Source organism: Mustela lutreola, chromosome 10 (genome assembly GCF_030435805.1).
Source record: "Mustela lutreola isolate mMusLut2 chromosome 10, mMusLut2.pri, whole genome shotgun sequence".
In the NCBI taxonomy this organism is placed as follows: Eukaryota; Metazoa; Chordata; class Mammalia; order Carnivora; family Mustelidae; genus Mustela; species Mustela lutreola.
The window spans coordinates 78,717,970-78,741,446 of NC_081299.1; the positions used below are offsets into that span (position 1 = coordinate 78,717,970).

Here is a 23,477-nt window from a genome sequence, read left to right on the forward strand (position 1 = left end):
ACATGCAGGACTAAAATTTTCAATGTATAGTAGTTAATTTCACAGAATCCACTGATTGACATTTGGGAATAAATACTTTAAGGTTAGCTTTAAAACGTGCAAAAGGTGTTTAATAACCCAAGATAACACACTGTTATCAAAAATTAAGTTTGCACACATATATACCAGCCCAAAAAATTATTTCTAGGAAAATGCATGTAAAATTCATGCATTAAAATGTGAATTTCTAGGTTTAGGACTTTCCTTAGAAGTAAAGTTAGAGAAAATGTTAAAAAAACAAAAACAAAAACAAAAAAACTATACCTGTATCAATCTATCTGCCAAGGAAGCACTTTCCTACAAAAGGAAAAATTCAGATAGAACTTTAAGAGAAAGAAATAAAATAAAGGTGCATAAAATTAGGAATAAGAAGAAACAAAGCATGCCCAAATTCCATCTACTTTTCATTGTAATTAAGATAGATATTTAGATTTGATTTTAAGGCTATTTACTGTGTTTATTATTCTTAGCCTTTAAGAAAAATATATCAAAATAAGGATAGACTACAGAAAATCATATGCTTCTAGAAGACCAAACACAAATTCCAAGATGTTTTTCATCATCTGAGACAAGCAAATAGCTTCTTTTTAAAGTGTACTTTTAAGTCTTCATGTTTGAAATCAGCCATATTGTCAAACAACTTATGGGAAAGGGAGAAGGAATTTGAGTAAGCAATTCCACTTATAAAGTGTGACAGCAATTGTACAACAACAACTTCCAAAGAAGCAAAGCAAGGAAAATATGACACATGAAAATAATGAGCTCAACATAATAAACTATAGCAATAATTCAATAATTAAACATTTTGGTTACAGAATTTAACTGATACATAAGTATTTACAGAATTCAAAGCACTACAGGACAGACCTAGGCCAGTAGAAAGGTACTTAATTTTCTAGAAGTAAATTCCAAACTTAACATTTTCCTACAGCACCTTTATCTTTCTGACAGTTCAGTGAAATAAAAACATTTTCTCTGTGAAAATAGCTCATTCCAAAGATAAAAGACTACCTAAGAAGACAGATATTATAAACTGAGTATTGAGTGGAAAAAACAATATGCAATTAGAAAAACTTAACTAAAATAAGCTCAACGTTTTTACAGAGTCACCAAAAGAGTAAAATTATTCTCAAAGCAACTCTAATAAGATGAAGGAAAAAAGGAAAACTATTTTTGACTTAATATAAGTACCTGAAATTATTATACAACCAAAAGACATGAAATAAACATCCTATCCTTGAGTGTGGTGTGATGCTTTCAAACAAAAGACAAATAACCAAACTATCCATATCTTCATGTTTTCTCTCTTGAATATTGATCTGTAGATTTTCAAGGAAGATTTTAACCATATCATTTATTAACCTACTTACTCTCATCTTTTGTTTAAAAAAAAAAAAAAAAAAAGCCCTTCCAAACGCCCAAAGACTTTGTGAATTCAGGCTTTTCTTTTAATAAACCAAAACTCTTAGACTATACTTTTATTACTCTATATTTTCTTATAACATCAGAACAAGACTATAATAGACATTACATCAAAAGCACAATATTAAAAATAATGCAATACTTTCCACATTTGCCCAGTTATTTTATATGAAACAGAAAGGAAGAAAGAGGTAATAAGTAGTATCAAAATAAGTCTGAGAACCAAATGTTTAATTTAATTTTAATTGAAAATCAACACCATGGTGAATTTATATATGAGAAATCAGTCAGTCATTCTGACTAAACTAAAAGGAATTCTAGGCCTTAAAGGAATCACTGACACATTTAATACATGGTTAGAAAGTCAGGTTAACATTTGAAAGTCATTTTTAAAATACTATATAGAATGAATTCTCAATTAGGTTACCTCTAAAGAATGTACATTTTAGAGATTGTATGTAAAGAAAACAAATCAATATGTTAATCTAACAATTACCTTAATTAAAACTTTAACCTTAAAGCTCAAGGACTCATAGTGATCAATTTTTTATTAATGACAAGTTATTTAGTTAAGTAGTCAACTAGGCAAGCTAAGCAATTAATTCCACAACTTTGGAGACGTGATAGATTTCTTGTACCTTTATTCAAATAAATAGAAAATAGTACTGTGCATTCAACAGAAACTTGCATAAGTAGTTATTTACTTACTTTTTCTAATGTTTCAATGCGCTGTTTTAAAAGTCTATTTTCTGTGCGTAACCTCTGCAAAAAAAAAAAAAAAGGAAAATAGAAAAAAGAATAAAAAGAAACAACAAAAAAAGAGGTTTGTTTGCAAGCATTCCTGAAGAAAAGATACTTAAATCGTAATTCTTAAAATATACCACCTTTTATAAATAGGAAAGCTAAGGAATGGTTGATTACATTATTGTCTGTCAAACTCCTATAGCCTCAGAGTAGGAAATATATAGTAAAGGAAATGAAATTTATCAATACAGCTGTGAATGAAGTTTAAATATAAGCTACATTACACGTAGAAATAACCCCTTTCTTTAAAGTACCTACCATGACTCATAATCAACATTTTCTTATCTGTCTTAACATCCCCATTAGATAGAAAAGACTCTAACTCATTTACCTCCTACAGATACTATCTACACAAACAGTACTCAAATGTTTATCAAATAAACAAATTAGAAATCTGAAAAATGCAGCTCATAGGATATTCAGAACTAGACCAGCCTTCTTCTATGCCTTACATATGCAAAGCTACAAAACTCCTTACATTCTGAAAATATAAAGTTTGAGTTGTTTTCATTGAATTAATTATTTATAAGTTGTTGTGACCTTAAAAAAAAAAATGGAGGCATCTTGCTGACTCAGTTGGTAGAGTATGGGACTTGATCTCAAGGTCATGAGATCAAAGCTCCATGTTGGACATGGAACCTACTCAAAAAAAGAGTAAAAAAATTTTTTAAAAATACCAAACTTTAAAAAATGAACAGTTCTGATTACTAGTATTTTCTTATAGTTCAAAAAGCAAAACCAGATTTGGGGTATCTGGATAGCACAGTTGGTTAAGAGACTGACTCTTGGTTTCAGCTCAGGGCCTGATCTCAGGGTCCTGAGATCAAGCACCATGTTAGGCTCTGCACTCAGCACAGAGTCTGCTTAAGACTCTCTTCTCCCTCTCCCCTTTCCCCCCTTCCCACACACTCTCTTTCTCAAATACAAGAAATCTTTAAATGACAAAAAAGAAAGTAAAACCAGATTTAAAAAAAAATCTTCACCTAACCAATTTCTGATTCCCCAAACCCTATCAAATTACTATTAAGTATTAAAACTAAAACACTCTACATAAAAAGTCATCTTCTTGCATATTCCATTAACATTTTCATACAAATCCTGATATGTTATAACTTCCTTTTAGAATCCTTGGAGTTACTTCTCCATTTTGCCATCACTGAAATTTCAAATTTCCCTTACGTTTTATACAAATTTACCCCAGAACTTAATCCAGCCTTCTTCCAACCTTACCATCCTCTAAATTCCTGCTTTTAAAAATGTTTTCCTCGAGGGCCCCTGGGTGGCTCAGTTGGTTAAGTGACTACCTTCAGCTCAGGTCATGATCCTAGACCCAGGATGGAGTCCCTTGTCGGGGTCCCTGCTCAGCAGGGAGTTTGCTTCTCCCTCTGACCCTCCCCCCTCTCCTGCTCTCTCACGCTCTCTCTCAAAGAAATAAAATCTTAAAAAAAAAAAAAGGAAAGAAAGAAAAAAGAAAAAAAGTTTTCCTCGGAAATTTCTATTGTCAGACTATCATTTTTCTAGTAAAGACTAAAATATAGTTTACATAACAAAAAAGTCTCAGACCAAGGAAATAAAGATTCTATGAATTATATCTTTTAAAGTAAATCAGAAATTGGAACAAATAAATCAGAGTTATTAGAAAGATTTGCAAATTAGATTTTCTTGTTCTATTCACTTAGAATATATTTTAATAATTAGAAATCAATTATTAAAAAAATTTTTTAAAAAGAAATCGATTACTACTTTATATGTGATTTCTGACTACAAAATAGCTTGAATTTGATAAGAAAATGTTTCTCATTTCTTGGCTATTTTATTATGTGTAGCACAGTGGTCTAGACAAATAAGCAATTACTAAATTGTTTTAAAATCTGCAAATCCAAAGAAACAAATGTGCTTCTCAAAATGTTCTTAACACACTTTACCAAAAAAACAAAATTTTTTTTATCCTAAATGACTTATTAGAAAGTTCAGACAATTGAGTAAATATAGTTAATGTTACAACAGAAATGATGCTAAAATATTACAAAACTTAGAACTAAAAACATTTACCTAGGTTTACCTCTCCATTCCCTTTAAATCTTCTCAAATTTTGCTATAAATAAAAATCTAAATTGGTTTCTTCCCCAAACATCTACCCAAATGTCTGAATACCACTTTTTAAATAAACCAATTCCTCATTTATGTGATGTTGATTTCATCATAAATTGATAAATATAAGACTTTATCAGTTATTAAAGACTATTTCAGGATTACCTATTAAATTTCAAGTGTTTCTATCCTTTTTTTTTTTGGACTAACACAACAAAATTTTGTTAATTATATTTGTAATCCCCTTTATTGTCTGGTGGAGCTAATTTCCCCTATCCTTATATTGTTTTGTCTATCCTCCCCTAACCTTAAGTACTAGTATAGTAAATTAGTTGAGAGAGTGGGTTTTGAAGTTAGGTAGGTTTAGGCTCAAATCCTCACCACAAAATTAACACCTGTTCATTACGTTTTCTGTTACTCAGTACTGTAGACCATACATTTTCTCACCTAGAAAATTAGAGTAATAAAATCTACAATGACATGGGAAGAATTAATGAGATAGCATAATACCAAAAACTTGATGAATGATAAGCATTGCTCATAATATTCTTGAAGTCAGGCATGAATACTATTTTACAATTTTTGTCTTTTGTTTATAACTATTCTTTAGAAATTTTAATGCTCTGAAAAATCAGAAGGAATTAAATGACTGGATTTGTTAATGTGTATTTGATGGGGGAAATCATAACTTTATTTAACATAGAGTTCTTTTGGTCTCTCCCCTTCATTCACCCTTTTTAAATGCCTTTATGCCAAGTTTTTCAGTGATAATTTATTAGGTTCTATCCTATTTCCCAGATGTTTTTATTCCTATTTTAGGTGGAATTCCTTTTTCTAAGATATATATTTTTTTAAGTTAAATTTATTTATTTATTAAGATTTTATTTATTAGAGTGAGAGAGAGAGAGTGAGCGAGCGCACAAGCTGGGGGAACGGCAGGCAGAGGGAGAGGGAGAAGCAGGCTCCCTGCACAGCAGAGGGAACCTGATGTGGGGCTCAGTCCCAGAACCCTGGGGTCATTCCAGGACCCTGAGATCATGACCTGAGCTGAAGACAGTCGCCTAACCAACTGAGCCACTCAGGCACCCTTTTTCTAAGATATTTTGATACATAGGAAAATTGATGACTAAAATCTATCATTTGATTGAATTCTCACTAATTTCTGAGTACCTATCTTTTTAATTACATTTGCCAGAGTAAATGAAGAGTGTTGTCTAAACTTTAAAGTGAAAACCATAAAGAGGAAGACAGATACTTTAAAAAAAGAGGGAGAGACTTTTGACCTATCAAATTAGAAAGGAGAAAAAAAAATGAGAAAAGGGAAAATGAAGAGCGAGAGCAAAAATGAAATATCTAATGTAAGCAAGGTGTTAGTGGAATGGAAACTCGCTGCCAAAGAGAACATACCCTGGAAATACTCTTTAGGAAATTTACTGAAAAATACTAATATCCTGTAATTCAATAATTCTACTCTTTACAACTAAGAAAACATAAGGTGCCAAAAACCTTATATACAAACATGCTAACTATACGTGCTATTTTTAATGGCGAAAAATGATAAAAAAAAAAAAACCCAGAACTAAATATCCCCAAATAGGAAAATTTCAATTTCTAACAGCTCACTTTATTCTTCCCGTTTTGTTCTTATTCATTTTATGAAATAACCCAAACTCAATAATCTTCCTCACTGAGACAATCCATTGATCCTACCAACTTTCCATTGTCTCTCTCTGATGTGCTCTCTTCCCGCTTTATAAAATTTAATTTCCTATCTTACAGATGTTCCATTTCTTTTATCCTCCCCTCTGCCCTCTCTTTCCTTAGGAGATAGGATACTTGCCTGATAAAACCACCACTCTGGGTTAACATACTGACAACTCTGTGTCTGCGCCTATGTTGGTAAATATAACTGAAGGAAAATAAAACAATGAAGTTTGTTGAAATTAATTCAGTTTAATTAATTTCAGTTGGACTACTAATCTGCCCTAGCAGCAATAATGTATTTTCTTAGACCATGCCTTCTCTCACCCTCTCAGACCCCTAATTCATACTTGTTCCTCTTTCTTCAAATCAGGATCTCTTCACCCCACTGTCACTCTCAAATGACAATCTTGTTTCTGATTTCACTGAAAGAACTGAAGCAGTAAGAACAAAACTTTGCAAACTCCCACAACTACATTTTACCTCTTACCTACATTTTTCCCATATATTTTAGGTTCTCTCTTGTTCTTCTGGATTAACTATCCACACTAGGAGACCTCATCTCCTACTATGGGATAAATCCCAAACCGTGCTGACCCTACAATTACCCCCTGCCATTCACACATCACCAGTTTTTCCTACGTGGTTATCACCATGAAAACGTAGTTATTTTTCCCATCTTAATGAAAAGTAAAGAAAAATCAAAATCCCCTTAATATCACGACCCTCTCTAAGCTACTGTCCCATTTCTCTCTTCTTTATAGCAAATTCCCTGAAAGATATCTATACTCCCTATCTCCATTTTTTTCTAGTTTCAATCAAGTTTTAGTTCCCACTATTTCTCTGCTCTTTTCCAGCTTACCTCCACGCTGACAAATTCAATGATTACTTCTCCATCCTCAACTCACTAGAACACTCCTTAGCACTGACAGAAAAATCCTTCTTTTTCTAAAACTCTCTTTTTTCTCGTGCCTTTAGGACACTTAGACTTTGTGTTCTGCTTTGCTCTCATCTTTCTAACTTAAATGTTGGCTTATGATCAGGCTCAATTCTTGAACTCTCTTCTCTCATCTACACTCATTCCCCAAGTAATGTCATCCACTCTAAAGGCTTTTACTCTCATCATTCTGCCAGTAACTTCCAAATTTATATTTTGAGCCTGCCCTATCTTAAATTCAACTCGGAATATTCAAGAAGCTACTCTGAATATCTCCTTGGCATCTGATTCTTAAATTATCTCAAACTAGGCTCTTGATACTCATTCCCAAAGCAGAACTTTCTGCAGACTCCCCCATCTCAGGTACTGAGAACTCCGACTTTCTCCCTACTAAAGCCAAAATGCTTAATTCCCATTTCTCTCATACCTCCAACTTGTCAGCTTTATCTTTAAAGTCTACTCAGAATCCAATCACTTCTAACCACCTCAGTCCAAGCCACCATCATCTATTGCCTGCAGTACTTCATCAGCCTTTATTAGTCTTCCTGTCCCCTGCAATCTACTCTCAACATACCTTCTCCTCCACTGAAAACCCAAATGGTTTTCTAGGTTCAAAGTGAAAATCTTCACATGTTCAACAACAGTAACTCCTGTTACTTTCCTGATCATGTATACTGTCCCATCCACAATGGTTTCCTTCCTATTTCTCCCTGGGCACATTCCTGACTGTCTGTCAGGCACATTCCTACTCTCCGTCCAGATATCTATTTATCTAGCTTGCTCACTTCCTTCAGCTATTTATTCAAAAGTAATCCAGTCAACTTCTCTAAATTTTCAATCCAAACACCACCATTTTACTCTCCCTTTCCAGATGTATTCTTTGCTCTGTTGAACACTTAACCTCATCAAAATATTATGTATTTTACTTTTGTGTTTATTGTCTGACTCCCATTCTAGAATGTAAGCTCCATGAGGGCAGAAATTGGTCTATTTCAGCAAAACGTTTCAAGTGCCTAGAATAGTGTTTGGACATGTAGTAGGTTCTACAAATACCTATTAAGTGGATGACTTGAATAAATTACATTACTGTATCACCTCCATTGGATATTATTATACAGCCACTCACTTTTTATTGAAAGTTTATGATGCCACAGAAAAATGGGCATTTGAATCTTTCTTACATCATAATATATTAAGTCTTTTTTGGAAAGCAGCAGTGTATACATTGAAGAGTAGTATGGGTCTTAGAAAAACATAAATCAGATTTCAAATCCTTGACTTTCACCATTTTCTAGCAATGTGACCACTAGCATATTTTTTGAGCTTTTTGAAGCTCAAAAAGACAAGGATAAGAACCCTCTCATAAGGTTATTAAAAGAATAAAAGTAGATGATACATGTAAATGACCCCTTACATATTAAGTGTTAAATAAATGTGTCAATACTAACATTTCATACTGATTGTTAAATGTAACGCCTGGATGACTCATATAACATTTCTCATGTTTTCCTTTTTTACACCAGGCAGTGCATACACAAGTGTTTTTGTATTATTCTCTCTTTTTCAGCATCTCTGGAACACTTCATAATTTTTAAATTAAAAAGAAAAATTGAACTTCTGACTAAAAACCAGTGAGAATTTCTAACTCTTCCCATTTGCGGGGCTTAAATCTCTACATCCCAAAGCACAAAATTTAAAAATGAAAGATTATCAGCTCAACTGTCAGTCTTAAATAGAATGGGGGAATAAAGGTTTTCTTTAATGATTTGTGAGGTACCCTAATATAAACTAGAATTTTAATTTTTCTTACCTCCTCCCCCTCACCTGAAAGATCAATAGATTGGAAAAGGATACTGAGAAAGTCGTTTCTATTAATAAAATGTAAAATTCTCCATATAAAACAATTATTATCAAAATCTTTCTGTAACACTTTCAGAAAAGGGTTGGAAAATACTTAAAAGTTACACCTTCATTACAGAACCTCCAGATATCATTCTTAGACAAAAAGGTCCACAACCCAAAGGTCTTAGAATTTTAAGTAAAAAAAAAAAAAAAAAGGAAACTTTATCAGTGGCAGATTTTTTACTTCCACACCAAAACATCAAATAATTTGTTAATCATACCATTTGCCTGTATAAAAAACAGTTTAAGATTATCTCTCTGAAGGCTCTGAGAAGGACTAAGGCAAGAAAGCATTAGTTTAAGAGAGCTCATTCTCTTGTTATAAAAGGTCCCTTATAAAAGGGACCCTGGAAAGAAGGGAAGAGAGTGGGACTAAGGAAGTGGCATTTCCCATTTTAGAGAAAGCCTCCAATAATACATGGCTAACTATCTGTAATGCAGTGGTCATCTGATTATGACTGAGATGAGTTGCCAGGTCCAAGTCAAAAATCAGACATACCCGGGGCGCCTGGGTGGCTCAGTGGGTTAAAGCCTCTGCCTTCGGCTCAGGTCATGATCCCAGTGTCCTGGGATCGAGCCCCGCATCGGGCTCTCTGCTCCGCGGGAAGCCTGCTTCCTCCCCTCTCTCTCTGCCTGCCTCTCTGCCTACTTGTGATTCCTCTCTCTCCGTCAAATAAATAAAATCTTAAAAAAAAAAAAAAAAAAATTCAGACATACCCAAGCTTATGCAAAGTAAAAAAAAAAAGAAAGTGCAGTCCCACAAAAATGGTCATGGCTTTGCCCTTTTTGGTGGCAGGAGGAGTAAAGAAGGAGATGAAAATGGTTTGAGAATAAGAAAAAACTATGTGGAAACAAAATTTTGTAAAAAGAACAAACTACCTTTGAGATCAGCAAATTTTATTTACCCAATGTGATACTATTTGAACTTTCACTCTCCCCCACCCCCCAGTTTCATTTCTATAAACACTTTGTGCCATCTGTTTTTTCCCAAGACACGTGGAGCTGGCATTCAGAAGGATTCTGTGAGGTATATTAACCATAAATTTCTCCCAAAACTGGTTTGAGAAAAACTGCAAATACAAGCTAAATTGTGCTAAAGATCTTTCTGAAAAGGCCTCTTGGTATTCCTACTCTTCGTGTGATTTAATTTTAGAAGAAACTTCTTTCAGAGCAAAGATTGTTTATAGAACTGTGATTTTTTTTTTTTTTTTTTACATAGCATGGTGAAATGAACAGGATGGCTTCCCATCCTCAGATTCTTGATTTGTAGTTCCGAATATTCGTGGTATGCGATAACCCATACTCTCTCCCCACTCATCAGGATGACGTACTTTTCTACTTTCAGTAGGTTGAAGTGGAGGGTATGATTTAATGTTACTCTTACTCATGGTACCTAAAAGAAAAGCAAATAGTAGAGCAGCAGTTGGGTGACATATTTTTTAAAAAGGAGGGACAAACATCCACAAGGTTCTTTTCTTTCTCTCTGAAAAATGTAGAAGTATCTATTTCCATTTAATAGGGAATACTGATAGAAATGAAAATAAAGCATCTAGAAAAAGGAAATGGATGAGAGAGAGGTCACATAGAAACAAAAGGAGAGGTTTCTCTGAGGAGGCTTGAGGCTTTTGAAAAGGACCATGGCAAGAAAGAATACCAATTTCATAAAACTCATTCCCTTAATTGTAAAAAGGTTCTGTAGATGTAAGTAGTGAAGAGGTACTTTATAGCAAAAGTGATTAAGTCACAGCTAAATAATCATAAGTAAGGTGGTCATCTAATGTCTTGCCAGGTTCAAGTCAAAACTCAGACACATCCAAATGCAGAGTTTTAAAAAAAGGGGGAGAGTCACTCAAAATCTGTTCCTTTATGTTTTTTGTGGGTTTTTTTTTTTTTTTTTGGAAGGGGGAGATTACAGACAAAGAGATAAGAAATTGCATCAGCGAGTCACTGAGTTTCTTCACTAACTCCTGCTTCTACTCATTATCTCTATCCTGAAATGTCAACATAAAACCTATAGAACTTTCCTTAACTTCCAGCTGAATAATGTCAAAGATCCTCAACTTAAGAACTTCTGACCTACAGGGGATACAAATAAAAATTTTAAGGTATACATAGGAATTTATATATCCCTCAAAATTGGCAATATACCTGGTTCCTGTGGAGAGTTCAAAAGTATAACCTTTGCTTAGAGATTAGAAAATTGAATTAGTCCAAGTTTCCTGAAGCTCTAAGGCAGCCGTAATTAGTTCTGGTGCAATGATTTGCTCGATTTGGTGTACCTCAGACTACACGGCTGCTAGTCTATGTACACTATAGATAGACTTCTCCATATTTTTAAAAACATGCTTAAATGAAATGGTCATTATCTTCCCTGTAGAAGTATTTTCTCTTGACGACCCACCAACAAATCTAGAAACAGCTGTTCTCACACTAGAATGAAAACCACTTGTTGCATTATTCTGGATTTTGAAATGTCTATTTTTAACTATAACATAGTGGGATGATAAATAAATTCATCAGTAAGTAATAAAAAACATCGCTGTTAAATGTGTTACAGGAAATAGATATACCAACATAACCAAATGACTGACTTTAATAAGTGTATGTTTGGCACTTTAAAAAAGTCCTGAGATGCTTACTTTAATTTCAACTTGCTCTTCCATTTCTTTAGTTTTTATTGTAGTGTATTCCTTTTCAAGCCTAAGAAGAAAAAAAAATTAACGATATGTTTTTATTTAGTTACTAAATTATAAAATTTTAACCTATTTATTAATACAAAATATAATTCCAGTAGGTACCCCCAACTTATAAATTGAGACACTTGATATTAGAAAAATAATCTGAATAATTACATGAATTCTTACCTAAAAAACTATTTCACAAATAACAAAAATGAGAACCACACACAAATAAACTTTAGAAAGTAAAATATATAAGGCATTTAAGAACTGAGTATATAGATTCTACTTAGCCCTAAACTTATAAAAAGAACTATCATTCTTCCTCAGATTAAAATACAATGGTTAAAATCCACTTAAAAAAAAAAAGTACTAAAAATGGTATTAAAGTTATAATGGGGAGAAGAGGAACAATTATTTTTTAAAGATTTTATTTATGTATTTGAGAAAGTGAGACAGAACAAGTAGGAGGAGCAGCATAGGAAGAGGGAGCAGCAGGCTCCTCTAAGCAGGGAGCTTAATGTGGGGCTTAATCCCAGGACCCTGAAATCATGACCTGAGTCAAAGGCAGGCATTTAACTGACTGAGCCACCCAGGTGTCCCGGAACAGCTCTTTCCAATAAAAGGATTCCTGAACATAGAAAGAATGAAGCAAATAAAAAATCACCATGAAAAAATAGTAATAATAAAAATAAATTAAATAAATTAAAAATCACCATTAGAATTCCCCCATAAGCAAGAAAACCCCCCATAGGCAAGGAAAACCAATGGAAGCTAAAATTATTAGGTAAAAAGTGTAAGCACAATCTTAAAGTATCTCTCAAAATATTTAGATATTACCAAGGGAAAAACAGTAGATTTGTACTACAGTACCTTGACAACCTGAGCTAACTGATCAAGGTTAATACTACTAATAATACATGTTGATATCAAGCACCCCTTGTTAAGATGTACTGAGAAGGGTACCTCACCTCCATGATATCCTTCCCAAGAATGTATATCCTCAATCTAATCAAGAGAAATCATTAAACTCAAATCAGCAAACCCCCTGACTGGCTCACTTCAGAAATATCAAGGTCATGAAAGATAAAACTGAAGAACTGAAGAACTGTCACTAACTATAGAAGAGTAAGAAATGACAAATGCAATGTACTACATTTATACTACTGTAAGTATAAAATTATCTTTACAAAAATTTATAGGCCATAGAAAAGTTATTCCCATCAAGTTATTTTTAGATCTTACTCTGGGCCAAAAATGTTAATAACAAGTTTAACTACTCCTAATACTAAAAACCTAGGCCCCGAAAACTTAGAGCTGTCAAAAATCAAATTCTCCCTCAAAGGAGAAAAGCCTATTATTTACCATATATAAAATTTAACTCACAATAACTTTTTTTACTGTGATAAAATACACATAGCAAAATTTACCATCAAAATGTAGCCATTTTTAGCTACACAGTTCAGTGGTATTAAATACATTTATAATGTTGTATAGCCATCACCATCATGTGCATTGTTCTGTTTTTTCATCAACTGAAATTCTATACCGTTAAATAAGAAAACCCATTCCTCTCACCAGGTCCTGGCAACAACCATTTTACATTCTGTCTCTATAATTCTGACATTAAGTATATCATATATATGGAATCACACAGTATTTGTACCATTGTGAGTAGCTTATTTTACCCAGCTTAAAGTCCCCCAGGTTCATCTATATTATACCTATGTTGAGCATCTTTTTATGTGCTTATTGTCATTTGTATTTCTTCTTTGGAGAAATGTCTATTCAAGTCCTTTGCCAATTTTTGAATCCACTTGTGTTTTTTGCTGCTGAGTTTTAGGAGTTCTCAGTACACTGTGAATATTAATCATTCATCCAATACATGCTTTGCAAGTATCTTCTCCCACTTTTGAGAGGGTCTTTGGATGTGCAAATTTTTTAAATTTTCACAAAGTTCAATTTGTCTATTTTGTCTTTTGTTACTTGAACCTTTAGTGTCAAATCCAAAAAGTCATTGTCAAATCTAATTCTAAGCTTTTGTCCAATGTTTTCATCTAAGAGTTTTACTGTTTTAGTTCTTACATTTAAATGTTTGATCCATTCTGACTTATATTGTGCATATGATATTTAAAAAGGGTCCAACTTTGGTTTTCTGCATGTGAATATCCAGTTTTCCCAACATCATTTGTGAAAAGACAGACCTTTCCCTACTGAATGGTCTCAGCACCCTTGTCAAAAATCATCTTGGGAGATTTCTTGGGAGTGCTATTCTATTCCATTGGTCTAGATGTCTATCTTTATCCTAGTACCCTGTTTTGATTATGATAGCTTTATAGTAAGCTTGGAAATCAGGAAGTATGAGTCCTCCAGCTTTCTGGTTCTTTGTCAAGATGGTTTTAGCTATTTGGGTCCTTTCAGTTTCCTAATGAAGTTTAGGATGGAGTTTTCTATTTCTGCAAAAAATATCATTTTAAGAGAGACTTCATTTTACTCCATAGATCATATTGGGTAATACTGATGTGTTAACAATATTATATTGTCTTCCAATCAATGAACACAGAATATGCTTTTATTTATGTCTTCTTTAATATCTTTCAGAAATGTCTGCAGTTTTCATTGTATACATCTTTCACTTCCTTGGTTAATTCTCCATATTTTATTCTTTTTGATGCTATTGTAAATGGAATAGTTTTCTTAATTTCTTCTATGTTAATCATTGTTAAGGTATAGAAATGCAACTAACTTTTTGTGGGTTGACTTTGTAACGTACTATTCATTAGCTATTTTTTGTAGAAGGGTTTTTCTACATAAAAGATCATGCTGTCTCTCAACTGAGATAATCTTAATTTTTCTTTTCCAATTTGGATTTTTATTTCTTTTCCTCTTTATTTCTTTTGCTACTTCCAATACTACGTTGAACAGAAATGGCAATTACCAGAATTCTGCATTTATCAAAAACAATCTGCATATAAGTGGATGAGTGCAATTCAAATCCATGTTGTTCAAGGGTTAATATTCTTTTCCTTTGGGGTATACTTTTCTTTTTTTCCATATGCCTGTGATATTTGTTAAAAACCAGACATTTGGGGGCGCCTGGGTGGCTCAGTGGTTTAAAGCTTCTGCCTTCAGCTCAGGTCATGATCCCAGGGTCCTGGATCAAGCCCCCATCGGGCTCGCTGCTCAGCAGGGAGCCTGCTTCCCCCCTCCCCCTGCCTGCCTCTCTGCCTACTTATGATCTCTGCCTAACAAATAAATAAAATCTTAGAAAAAAACAAACTAAACATTTGAAACTAGTAATGTAATAACTCGAAAAATCAGTCTCCCCTCTCCTCAGAGCTCACGGTTTTTTGTTACTGATTTTGTCTTGTTGATTGTTATAGGCTACATTTGTGCTGAAGATGAACCTGATAGTTCAGGTTCTGAGCTGTAAACTGTCTCGAGACTTTTCTGAGACTTTCCCTGGGCATGCACAGTCACTTTCTCATTTCCCTCAAATACGCAGTTTTTTTTGAATGTTCCAGTCTTTCCTGTCCATCTCCCAAAAGGGCAAAAAAGGAAAATAAAGGGAAGAGAAAGGATGATGTCTTTTAAATCTCTTGGCAGTTATGTCAGCTGGAGGAAGAGGGGACTTGCAACAATGGGGAGTGGTGCAACACCAATGGCTGCTCACTTCCTTGCACCTATGATCAGGAATAGCACAGCAATCACTGATCAGAGCACACATATCCCTGATATCTACAAGACAAGGTCATTTTTGCCCACCCTGGCTCCCACAACTGCATGAAGGTTGCTCAAGAAATACTAGCACAGCTGCCTACCATGAGGCTGAAGGGTAGAGAATAGTGCTAAGGGGTGCTAATGTGCTAAGAGTTAAAAGTGACCAAATTAACCACAATTCACCATCGAAGGCTTCCTCTATAAGTTCAAAGGTTTATAGTAAGCCCCAGGGTTCCAAAACAGTCCCATCAGATTCTGCTACTGCAATTGTTTTTTTGGTGGGAGACAGATTCCTGGTGCCCTCTACTCCATCTTCCCACAATCCTCCCTCAAATCTGACTTTTTAATGCAAGTTGTTATGCCCACTTGGAGGCTAAGAAAGATTAAGAAACTTGTCTAAGGTCACACCCTTGACTGCTGTACTACTCTGTCTCTTACTTTAGTATACCTACAAGGATAGCACATCCTAAAAAGTTTATAGAAGACTCTAAAGAGGTACAAAATGTTTTGAACAATGGCTACACTGCTGGAAGTTTACAGTCTGCACTAGTGCCTACTTTGAAGTGAGTATTTTGTTATGTGTAGGTGATAAATGTTATCATTACTCACTCATATGCCTAAAACAAAATACTAGAAATCATCATTTAATCCTTGCTTTCCAATTCAGTCACCAACCACATTCAACTTTCTTAACAATGCTCTAAAATATATTATTCCTCCTTCAACTGCACTGATAGAGTTTTTGAGAAGTTTTACACCTACAAAATAAGTAAAAAGAGTATAGAGTTCCCATATACCTTGTCCCCAGTTTCTCCTATGTTAAACATTTTACATTAGTATAGTACATGTTAACAATTAATAAACTAATATTGATACACTGTTAACTAAAGTCCATACTAAATTCATATCTCTACATTTTTGTCTAGTGTCCTTTTCCTATTCTAGGGTTCCATCCAGGGAATCACATTACATTAAGTTGCCACGTCTTCGTAGGCTCCTCTTGGCTGTGATAATTTCTAAGACTTTCCAGGTTTTTGATGACCTTGATTGTTTGAGGAGTACTGATCAGGTATTTTGAAGAATATTCCTCAGTTGGGATTTCTCTTATGTTTGTTTGTGACTATATTGCGGTTATGGGTTTGGAGGAAGACCACAGAAGTCAGTCCCATTTTCATTTGATCATTTGTATCAAGGGTAAAAATTATTACCAGGATATCACTATTGATATATTGACCTTGACCAGTGGGCCAAGGTGTGCTTATAAGGTTTCTACAAAGTGACTTCAAAGTAGTTATAGAGCTACACCATTCTTTTATTGGCAGCATTTTTAGGTCTTCATTATACCTTTCCTTAATTACCAGAGGATACTCATAATTGTTCTCTCTGCTGTCAGTTTCATAATTCAATCTTTTCTGCACACTATTGCCAGGATGACATTTTTACAATGTTGAATTTGGATCATGCCACTCCCAGAGGCCAACTGCTTCAGTGTCTATCCATTACCTTCAGGCTGCATTTTAAAGGCTTACTAAAAGAAATCAAGGCTCCTTGGAGAAATGATTTGCCCCTGTGCAAAAAGCAGGTAAGGCATAAGATGATCCTAGAGCTTTTTGTTATCTTAAAATAAGGAATTCTCAAAGAATCATGAGGACATGTCAAAAGGACAAAACAGTCAGCTTGAAAGGACTCCTACTGGACAAAGCAGGGACAACTGGAAAGTAATGAATTATAATTCACCAAATAAAAAAAGAGCCTACAAATTCACACTTATGTAAATAAATGAATAAATATATTAGCAAAAAGGAAAAGCTCTTCCTTACAGTAGAATACCAATTAATAAAGAAGGAATGAGACAGTGAGAAAATCATAAGTGGATGTAAATCTGGTGAGGGAAGGTGTGGTAAGGAACAAGATATTATATAATCTCAAAGCATCTGGAAACTAACAATAATAGACAAAGTAATAACATTAGAGTAGTTAAGCATGGCAGACATCACCTTATTAATCCAGTGATTATAGAGATATCATCATCAATTCTGAGATTAACCAGCGGTACATACCTACTGCATGGTTAATTGAGAAAATACATCATTGGTGTACCTGCCGAAAATGTACAACCTAAATCTACTCACGAGGCAATGTCAGAAAAACCCAAACTACAGGATCTTCCACAAAATAACTAGCTTATACTCTTCAAATATATCAAGACATACAAGAAGAGTGGAGGGAGTACTTGAGATTAAAGGAGATTGATCTGACACAATTAATGCAATACATGATCCTGGAGTACTTAAAGTGGATCCAAAACCCAGGAGGTGAGGGGTAGGGAGTGGACAAAGAGAGGATTCGGCGGGGGTCTGAAAGTAGATGAAGTAAATGACAAAATATTAATGTTGAATCACTATACTGCATACCTGGAACTAACACTATGTGTTAACTATATCAGAATTAAAACTTTAGGGGTGCCTGGGTGGCTCAATGGGTTAAAGCCTCTGCCTTCAGCTCAGGTCATGATCTCAGAATCCTGGGATCGAGTCCCGCATCGGGTTCTCTACTTGGCAGGGAGCCTGCTTCCTCCTCTCTCTCTGCCTACTTGTGATCTCTGTCAAATAAATAAATAAAATCTTAAAAAAAAAAAAAGAATTGAAACTTTAAAAAGATGACTATTAACTGTTTAATCTGATGATATATGGATATTTGTGGATATTTATTATTCCAGTGTCTCTCTGTATATTTAAAAAATGTCCTGAATGGAAAAAAAAAAAAATAGCAGATGGAATATGATGTGGAGCTAATGAGTAAACTATTCTTTCCTTCACAACTGAATTTCATAAAAGAAGAATGAAATGCTATGTTGAGGTAGGTTTTATTCTGTTGTTTTTAAGTCAGAACTCAAAAATACCTTTGTACACTGAAGAAAATGAAACAGAAAAAAGGGATGAAGATAGAAGTAGAAACAGCTAGTATAGGAAAGACCTGCAAGAGATGGAAATAACATCCTGAATTAACCCTGTAAAGGCACAGATATACTATATTCTGAAAAGGGAAAAAAAGAAATATGGCTAACTCTGTAAGCTGGAAGTCACAGCAGAAGTTCAGAGTGCTTGAAAAATGATGGCTGATGAATTAAGAAGCAAAATAACAAAAAAATAAAAATTTAAAAAAATAACCTGTCGAAGAGTTAGATAGGGCAAAATGGGACAGAATCTGGGAAAAATGACAAAGTTTAAAATACTCACCATGGGGAATGGGAGAATTAACCAAGGTCAATAAAAATATACATGAAGTGGCAATGGAGACAGAACTTAATGCCAGCAATATGTTTATAGAATTTTGTCCAACACCTGGCTACATGAACACAGGGTGCAAGACATCAGACAAGGTATACTTATTTGGATCAGAGGAAGGCTATTTAACACCAGAGTAGAGATCATAAACTGGAACAGAGACATTGTATGAGAATGAAAGTGAAAGAACTAGAGAGTCAAAAGTTTGAAAAGTAAATAGAATAACTAAAATTTCAGAAATGGGATTATACTGATGATAAATAAAATCCAAACGGAAAATCAGTTATGTTGTTCTCTGTACCTGAAGTGAAGTAAATTCTTTTTTTGGCTAGTGTGATTTAAATGTGGTTTTACCAAGAGCTGGAAGTTGACATGGCTCCTAAAAGTTTTATCAATTATAGAACAGAATTGCTTTTTGGTCAATAATGTCTCAAAATCATAGTGTAATGTAATTTTAAAAGTTCAAAAGTAATTCATTAATAATAGTGAAAGCCCATAAATTGGCTTGCTTTTGCAAATTAGAGCTAATTTTATTTATTTATTTTTAAGATTCTATTTATTTATTTGAAAGATAGATAGAAAGCAAGCACAAGAAGGGAGGAGGATCAGAGGAAGAAGCAAACTCCCTGCTGAGCAGAGAGCCTGATTCAGGGCACAACCCCAGGACCCCAAGATCAGGAGCTGAGCCAGAGGCAGACGCTTAACCTCAGAATGAGCCACCCAGGTCCTGCTAGAGCTAATTTTAATAACATAATTATCACTCATATTCTAATATACTTCTCTTGGGTAGGAACATCCATGGGGATATGTGTTATACTTGATTGGAATTTTATGTTACAGCAGTGAAGATATTGAGAAATGTTAGCATATAGTATTGCTATCATTTTAAAGTATCTTGTACCACAGAAAGTATTGTCAGGAATGGTAATTATGACCTCTGGCTAAGATTTGTTTAAATACTGGAAACTGGAGGAATAAGAGCTGTCATTCTTAATACCTTTATCACATTTCAAAAAATTAATCTTTGGGGGCCAAGATTGGTTACCTTGAACTTCCATTAAATATGTATCAAGAAAAGTTTCATTAGAAAATAATACACAGGGGCACCTGGGTGGCTCAGTGGGTTAAAGCCTTTGCCTTCATGGTCCCAGGGTCCTGGGATCGAGCCCCACATTGGGCTCTCGGCTCAGTGGGGAGCCTGATTCCTCCCCTCTCTCTGCCTGCCTCTCTGCCTACTTGTGATCTCTGTCTGTCAAATAAATAAATAAAATCTTTTTAAAAGAAAAGAATACACAATAAAATAAAAACTTAAACTTTCAATCTATGCCTCATGCCCATCTTGTTGGTTAGGCTAATCCTGAACTTAAGTGACACTCTGGGGCTGAGCAGAAAACAATGTCAGTGAAGTTGGATGACACCACAGAAGTGGTTTTCAAAATAAGAGCACAATCACAGCTATACATTTACCAGGTGCCTAATTCCAGTCAATGTAGAATGGGAAAGGGAAGTTTCACAGGTAATACATAATGGTCCCAAGCACTACTACTAAGAGACGTATGAAATTCCAACATTAAATTTATGTTATATTGAAACCAGTACCACCAAATAAAGTTCTACTGTTCTATAAACTGAGGCAGAATACTGCACTTATCACTAGACTATTTTGATACTTCTATTTATTCTCCTATATGCTTCAACAAATAACCATGACTAAACACCAGAATTACAAAATACTTACTTTTTCATTTTTTTTGAGTTATATTTGACTTGGTAAGCTGCCTGGATTAATTTGTCTGGACCACCATCAAACTGATGTGGAATGACCTTCTGAAAGTGCTAATAAAACACAATCAAAGTATAAGAACCACTTAGTGTTTTAGTTATTATTAACTATAAACTTATTTATATAACCATAAATTTAAATAAATACATAAAGTTATTTATATAATTATAAACTTAATTATTTATTATTAACTAATTAACAATAAAATCTGAAGACACTCAAGGAATCATGAACTGACCTACCTGTAACATCCCTTCCATGTCAAGTTGCATCAGTTCTGCCTGATTCATCTGAAGAAGTGCTAATCCTACTCGAAACACTATTTCTAAACCCTGTGGAAACACATTTTTATAAAACCAAATTTAGTTTACTCTTCCATTGACAAAAATTAATCATTCAAAAGAATACTAAGGTAAACATTTAGGGATCTTACTAGAAATTGGCAAACTTTTTTGTAAAGAGTCAGAGAGCAAATATTAAAGGCTTTGTGGATTATGTGGTTACCGTCATTAAACATCCAACTAAGACCAAAAGCAGACAGAGATAACACAACAAATCAGCATGGCTATGTTCCAAGAAAACTACAAAAGTAAGTGAAAGGACGGATTTGGTATCTGAACCAGATGGTCAGTACACAAATCACAGTTTGCTGGCTCCAAACTAATTTAACTAGGTAATATAAGCTAATCCTCCCAAGATATAATTAACAAAACTAACAGTGGGTCTGATTAAGATGTTCTATTTATGTATTTACTTATTTATTTATTTGTTTGTTTTTAAAGATTTTATTTTATTTATTTGACAGAGATCACAAGTAGGCAGAGAGGCAGGCAGAGAGAGGAGGAAGCAGGCTCCCTGCTGAGCAGAGAGCCTGATGTGGGACTCGATCCCAGGACCCTGAGATCATGACCTGAGCCGAAGGCAGCAGCTTAACCCACTGAGCCACCCAGGCGCCCTACTTATTTATTTTTAAGTAAGCTCTTCAACCCTGAGATCAAGAGTCACATGCTCTCCTGGCTGAGCCAGCCAGCCATTATTAGTAATAATTAATAACACTTTCAAATGCTATTCACCGTTTGTCACCTAACCTTACTTGCCTACCTTCTCATCCAAAATACAGAATAAAAGACAAAGGATGGGGGCGCCTGGGTGGCTCAGTGGGTTAAGCCGCTGCCTTCGGCTTGGGTCATGATCTCAGGGTCCTGGGATCGAGTCCCGCATTGGGCTCTCTGTTCAGCAGAGAGCCTGCTTCCCTCTCTCTCTCTGCCTGCCTCTCCATCTACTTGTGATTTCTCTCTGTCAAATAAATAAATAAAATCTTTAAAAAAAAAAAAAAAAAAGACAAAGGATGATCACAACATGACAATGACAATTAAAAGGACTACCTGCAATATAATTAAGTAGAAGAAATTTAATTATATTCCATACTTCTTGCTCTTTCAGTAACAGATGCAGAGCAATAATATTAGCTGTAAGGCAAATTTTACTTTTCACTAATTCTCACTGAATCAATCAGGAGGTGATACAGATGCTTAAGAGTGTAGGCTCCAGGGATGCCTGGGTGGCTCAGTGGGTTAAGGCCTCTGCAGAGGTGCTCAGGTCATGATCTCAGGGTCCTGGGATCAACCCCCGCATTGGGCTCTCTGCTTGGAGGGGAGCCTGCTTCCCTTCCTCTCTCTCTGCCTGCCTCTCTGCCTACTTGTAATTTCTGTCTGTCAAAAAAAAAAGAGTGTAGGCTCCAGGTTTTGACTGCCTGTATTTGAACAATGGTTACTACACTATTTACGCGCTGTGTGTCCACAGACAAGCTACTCAACCTTCCTCTAAGTCTCAGCTTCCTCATTTTTCATCTATTAAATGTATTAACAGTACTTGATAGCGTTGTTACAGGTTTAAAGGAGAATATCCATTAAGTAGTTTAGTATGGAACACATGGATTTCCTTTATTGCTCTCCTCACTGCCCTGCACTAATGATTAACCCAATGATTCCTTTGCTCAGCCTAACCATTAGCTTACCTCAGACATAAAGATATCAAATATCCTTGTTGCAATTGGTAATGGAAAAGTCGTAAGAAAGATTGTTAGAAACCAGGATGATGCATACATTGAGGTATGAAAACTCTGAGACTGAAAATGCACAAAGAGCTCTGAAAGATGCTCCTAAAGAGAAGAAAAGAATTAATTAAAACACAGTAAAATTGACCATTTTAAACCAGATTACTCTGTGTACACTAGATAAGCCTATACCAAACACAAAGATAAGGCATCACTTGGAAAAGTTAAGATGCAGAAATTGATACATTCAGAATGATTGTTAGTATCAGGGGAAGGGAAGGGGAGTTAGAACTTAGTCTGTACCTGTAACATTTATTAATAAAAATAACGAAACAAGTAAATAAAACTTTAATATTTGTTTGATCATGTTGGTAGGAACATAGGTGTCTGTATTTTCAATACTTTTCTGTAAACTATAATTATTCCAAAAAAAATTTTAAAGGAAGGAAATGCTATGCTCAAATACTTTCAGGTACTATCTACTTACCTTTGATTACCTATCCTTACCCTCCTACCCTCTCACCTAAGATACAGATGCTTCCTCAATTCTAGAAATTCAAAACAAAAATGACACATTAACTGAAGATAAACCAAGAGAGATTAAGGTTGGTTAAAAACAAGCCTACATGGCTTGGATTATGTTGGCAAGCCTACATTGCCTGGGTAGCTCAGGTCAGGTCTGAACTCCCCGACCCACAATGAGCTCCCTGCTGAGCAGGGAGTCTGCTTCTCCCTTTCCCTCTACTCCTCCCCACTCCTCATGCGCACTCGCGCTGTCTCAGATAAGTAAATAAAATCTTTTTTAAAAAATCCTACCGTTTCAGAAAGAAAAATTTAACTAACAATAATCTCAAGACCTACTTTGTCATTTTCTTTAAAATGTGCCAACATTTTTCATATCCCTTTTTCCCCCCCGACAAATACGGAAGTAAGGATTTTGAAATTCTTATAGGTAAGGCTCCCCCGGGAAAGGAGACTTGTAAAATGTAATAAGCTCTTATGTCAGCTGAATCATTAACCCAAATTCTTAAAGTTCTGTTTATCTAACTGAAATTTA

At 34.7% G+C, this 23,477-nt stretch overlaps 1 protein-coding gene across 9 annotated transcripts in view; it reads right to left on the bottom strand.

The window, feature by feature from the left end:
- Window positions 1–23,477, bottom strand: part of EVI5 (ecotropic viral integration site 5) — a 205,135-nt gene that overhangs the window by 109,250 nt on the left and 72,408 nt on the right. For 8 of the 9 annotated variants that reach the window (XM_059138558.1, XM_059138553.1, XM_059138554.1 and 5 more), the window contains 6 exons: window positions 22,382–22,525; window positions 20,607–20,696; window positions 20,320–20,417; window positions 11,536–11,596; window positions 2,170–2,223; window positions 304–336 (listed from right to left, as the gene is read on the bottom strand). In XM_059138558.1, the coding sequence (XP_058994541.1) occupies window positions 304–336; window positions 2,170–2,223; window positions 11,536–11,596; window positions 20,320–20,417; window positions 20,607–20,696; window positions 22,382–22,525 (480 nt within the window). The remainder of the gene's footprint in view (window positions 1–303; window positions 337–2,169; window positions 2,224–11,535; window positions 11,597–20,319; window positions 20,418–20,606; window positions 20,697–22,381; window positions 22,526–23,477) is intronic. The other variant, XM_059138559.1, reaches the window with a different exon arrangement.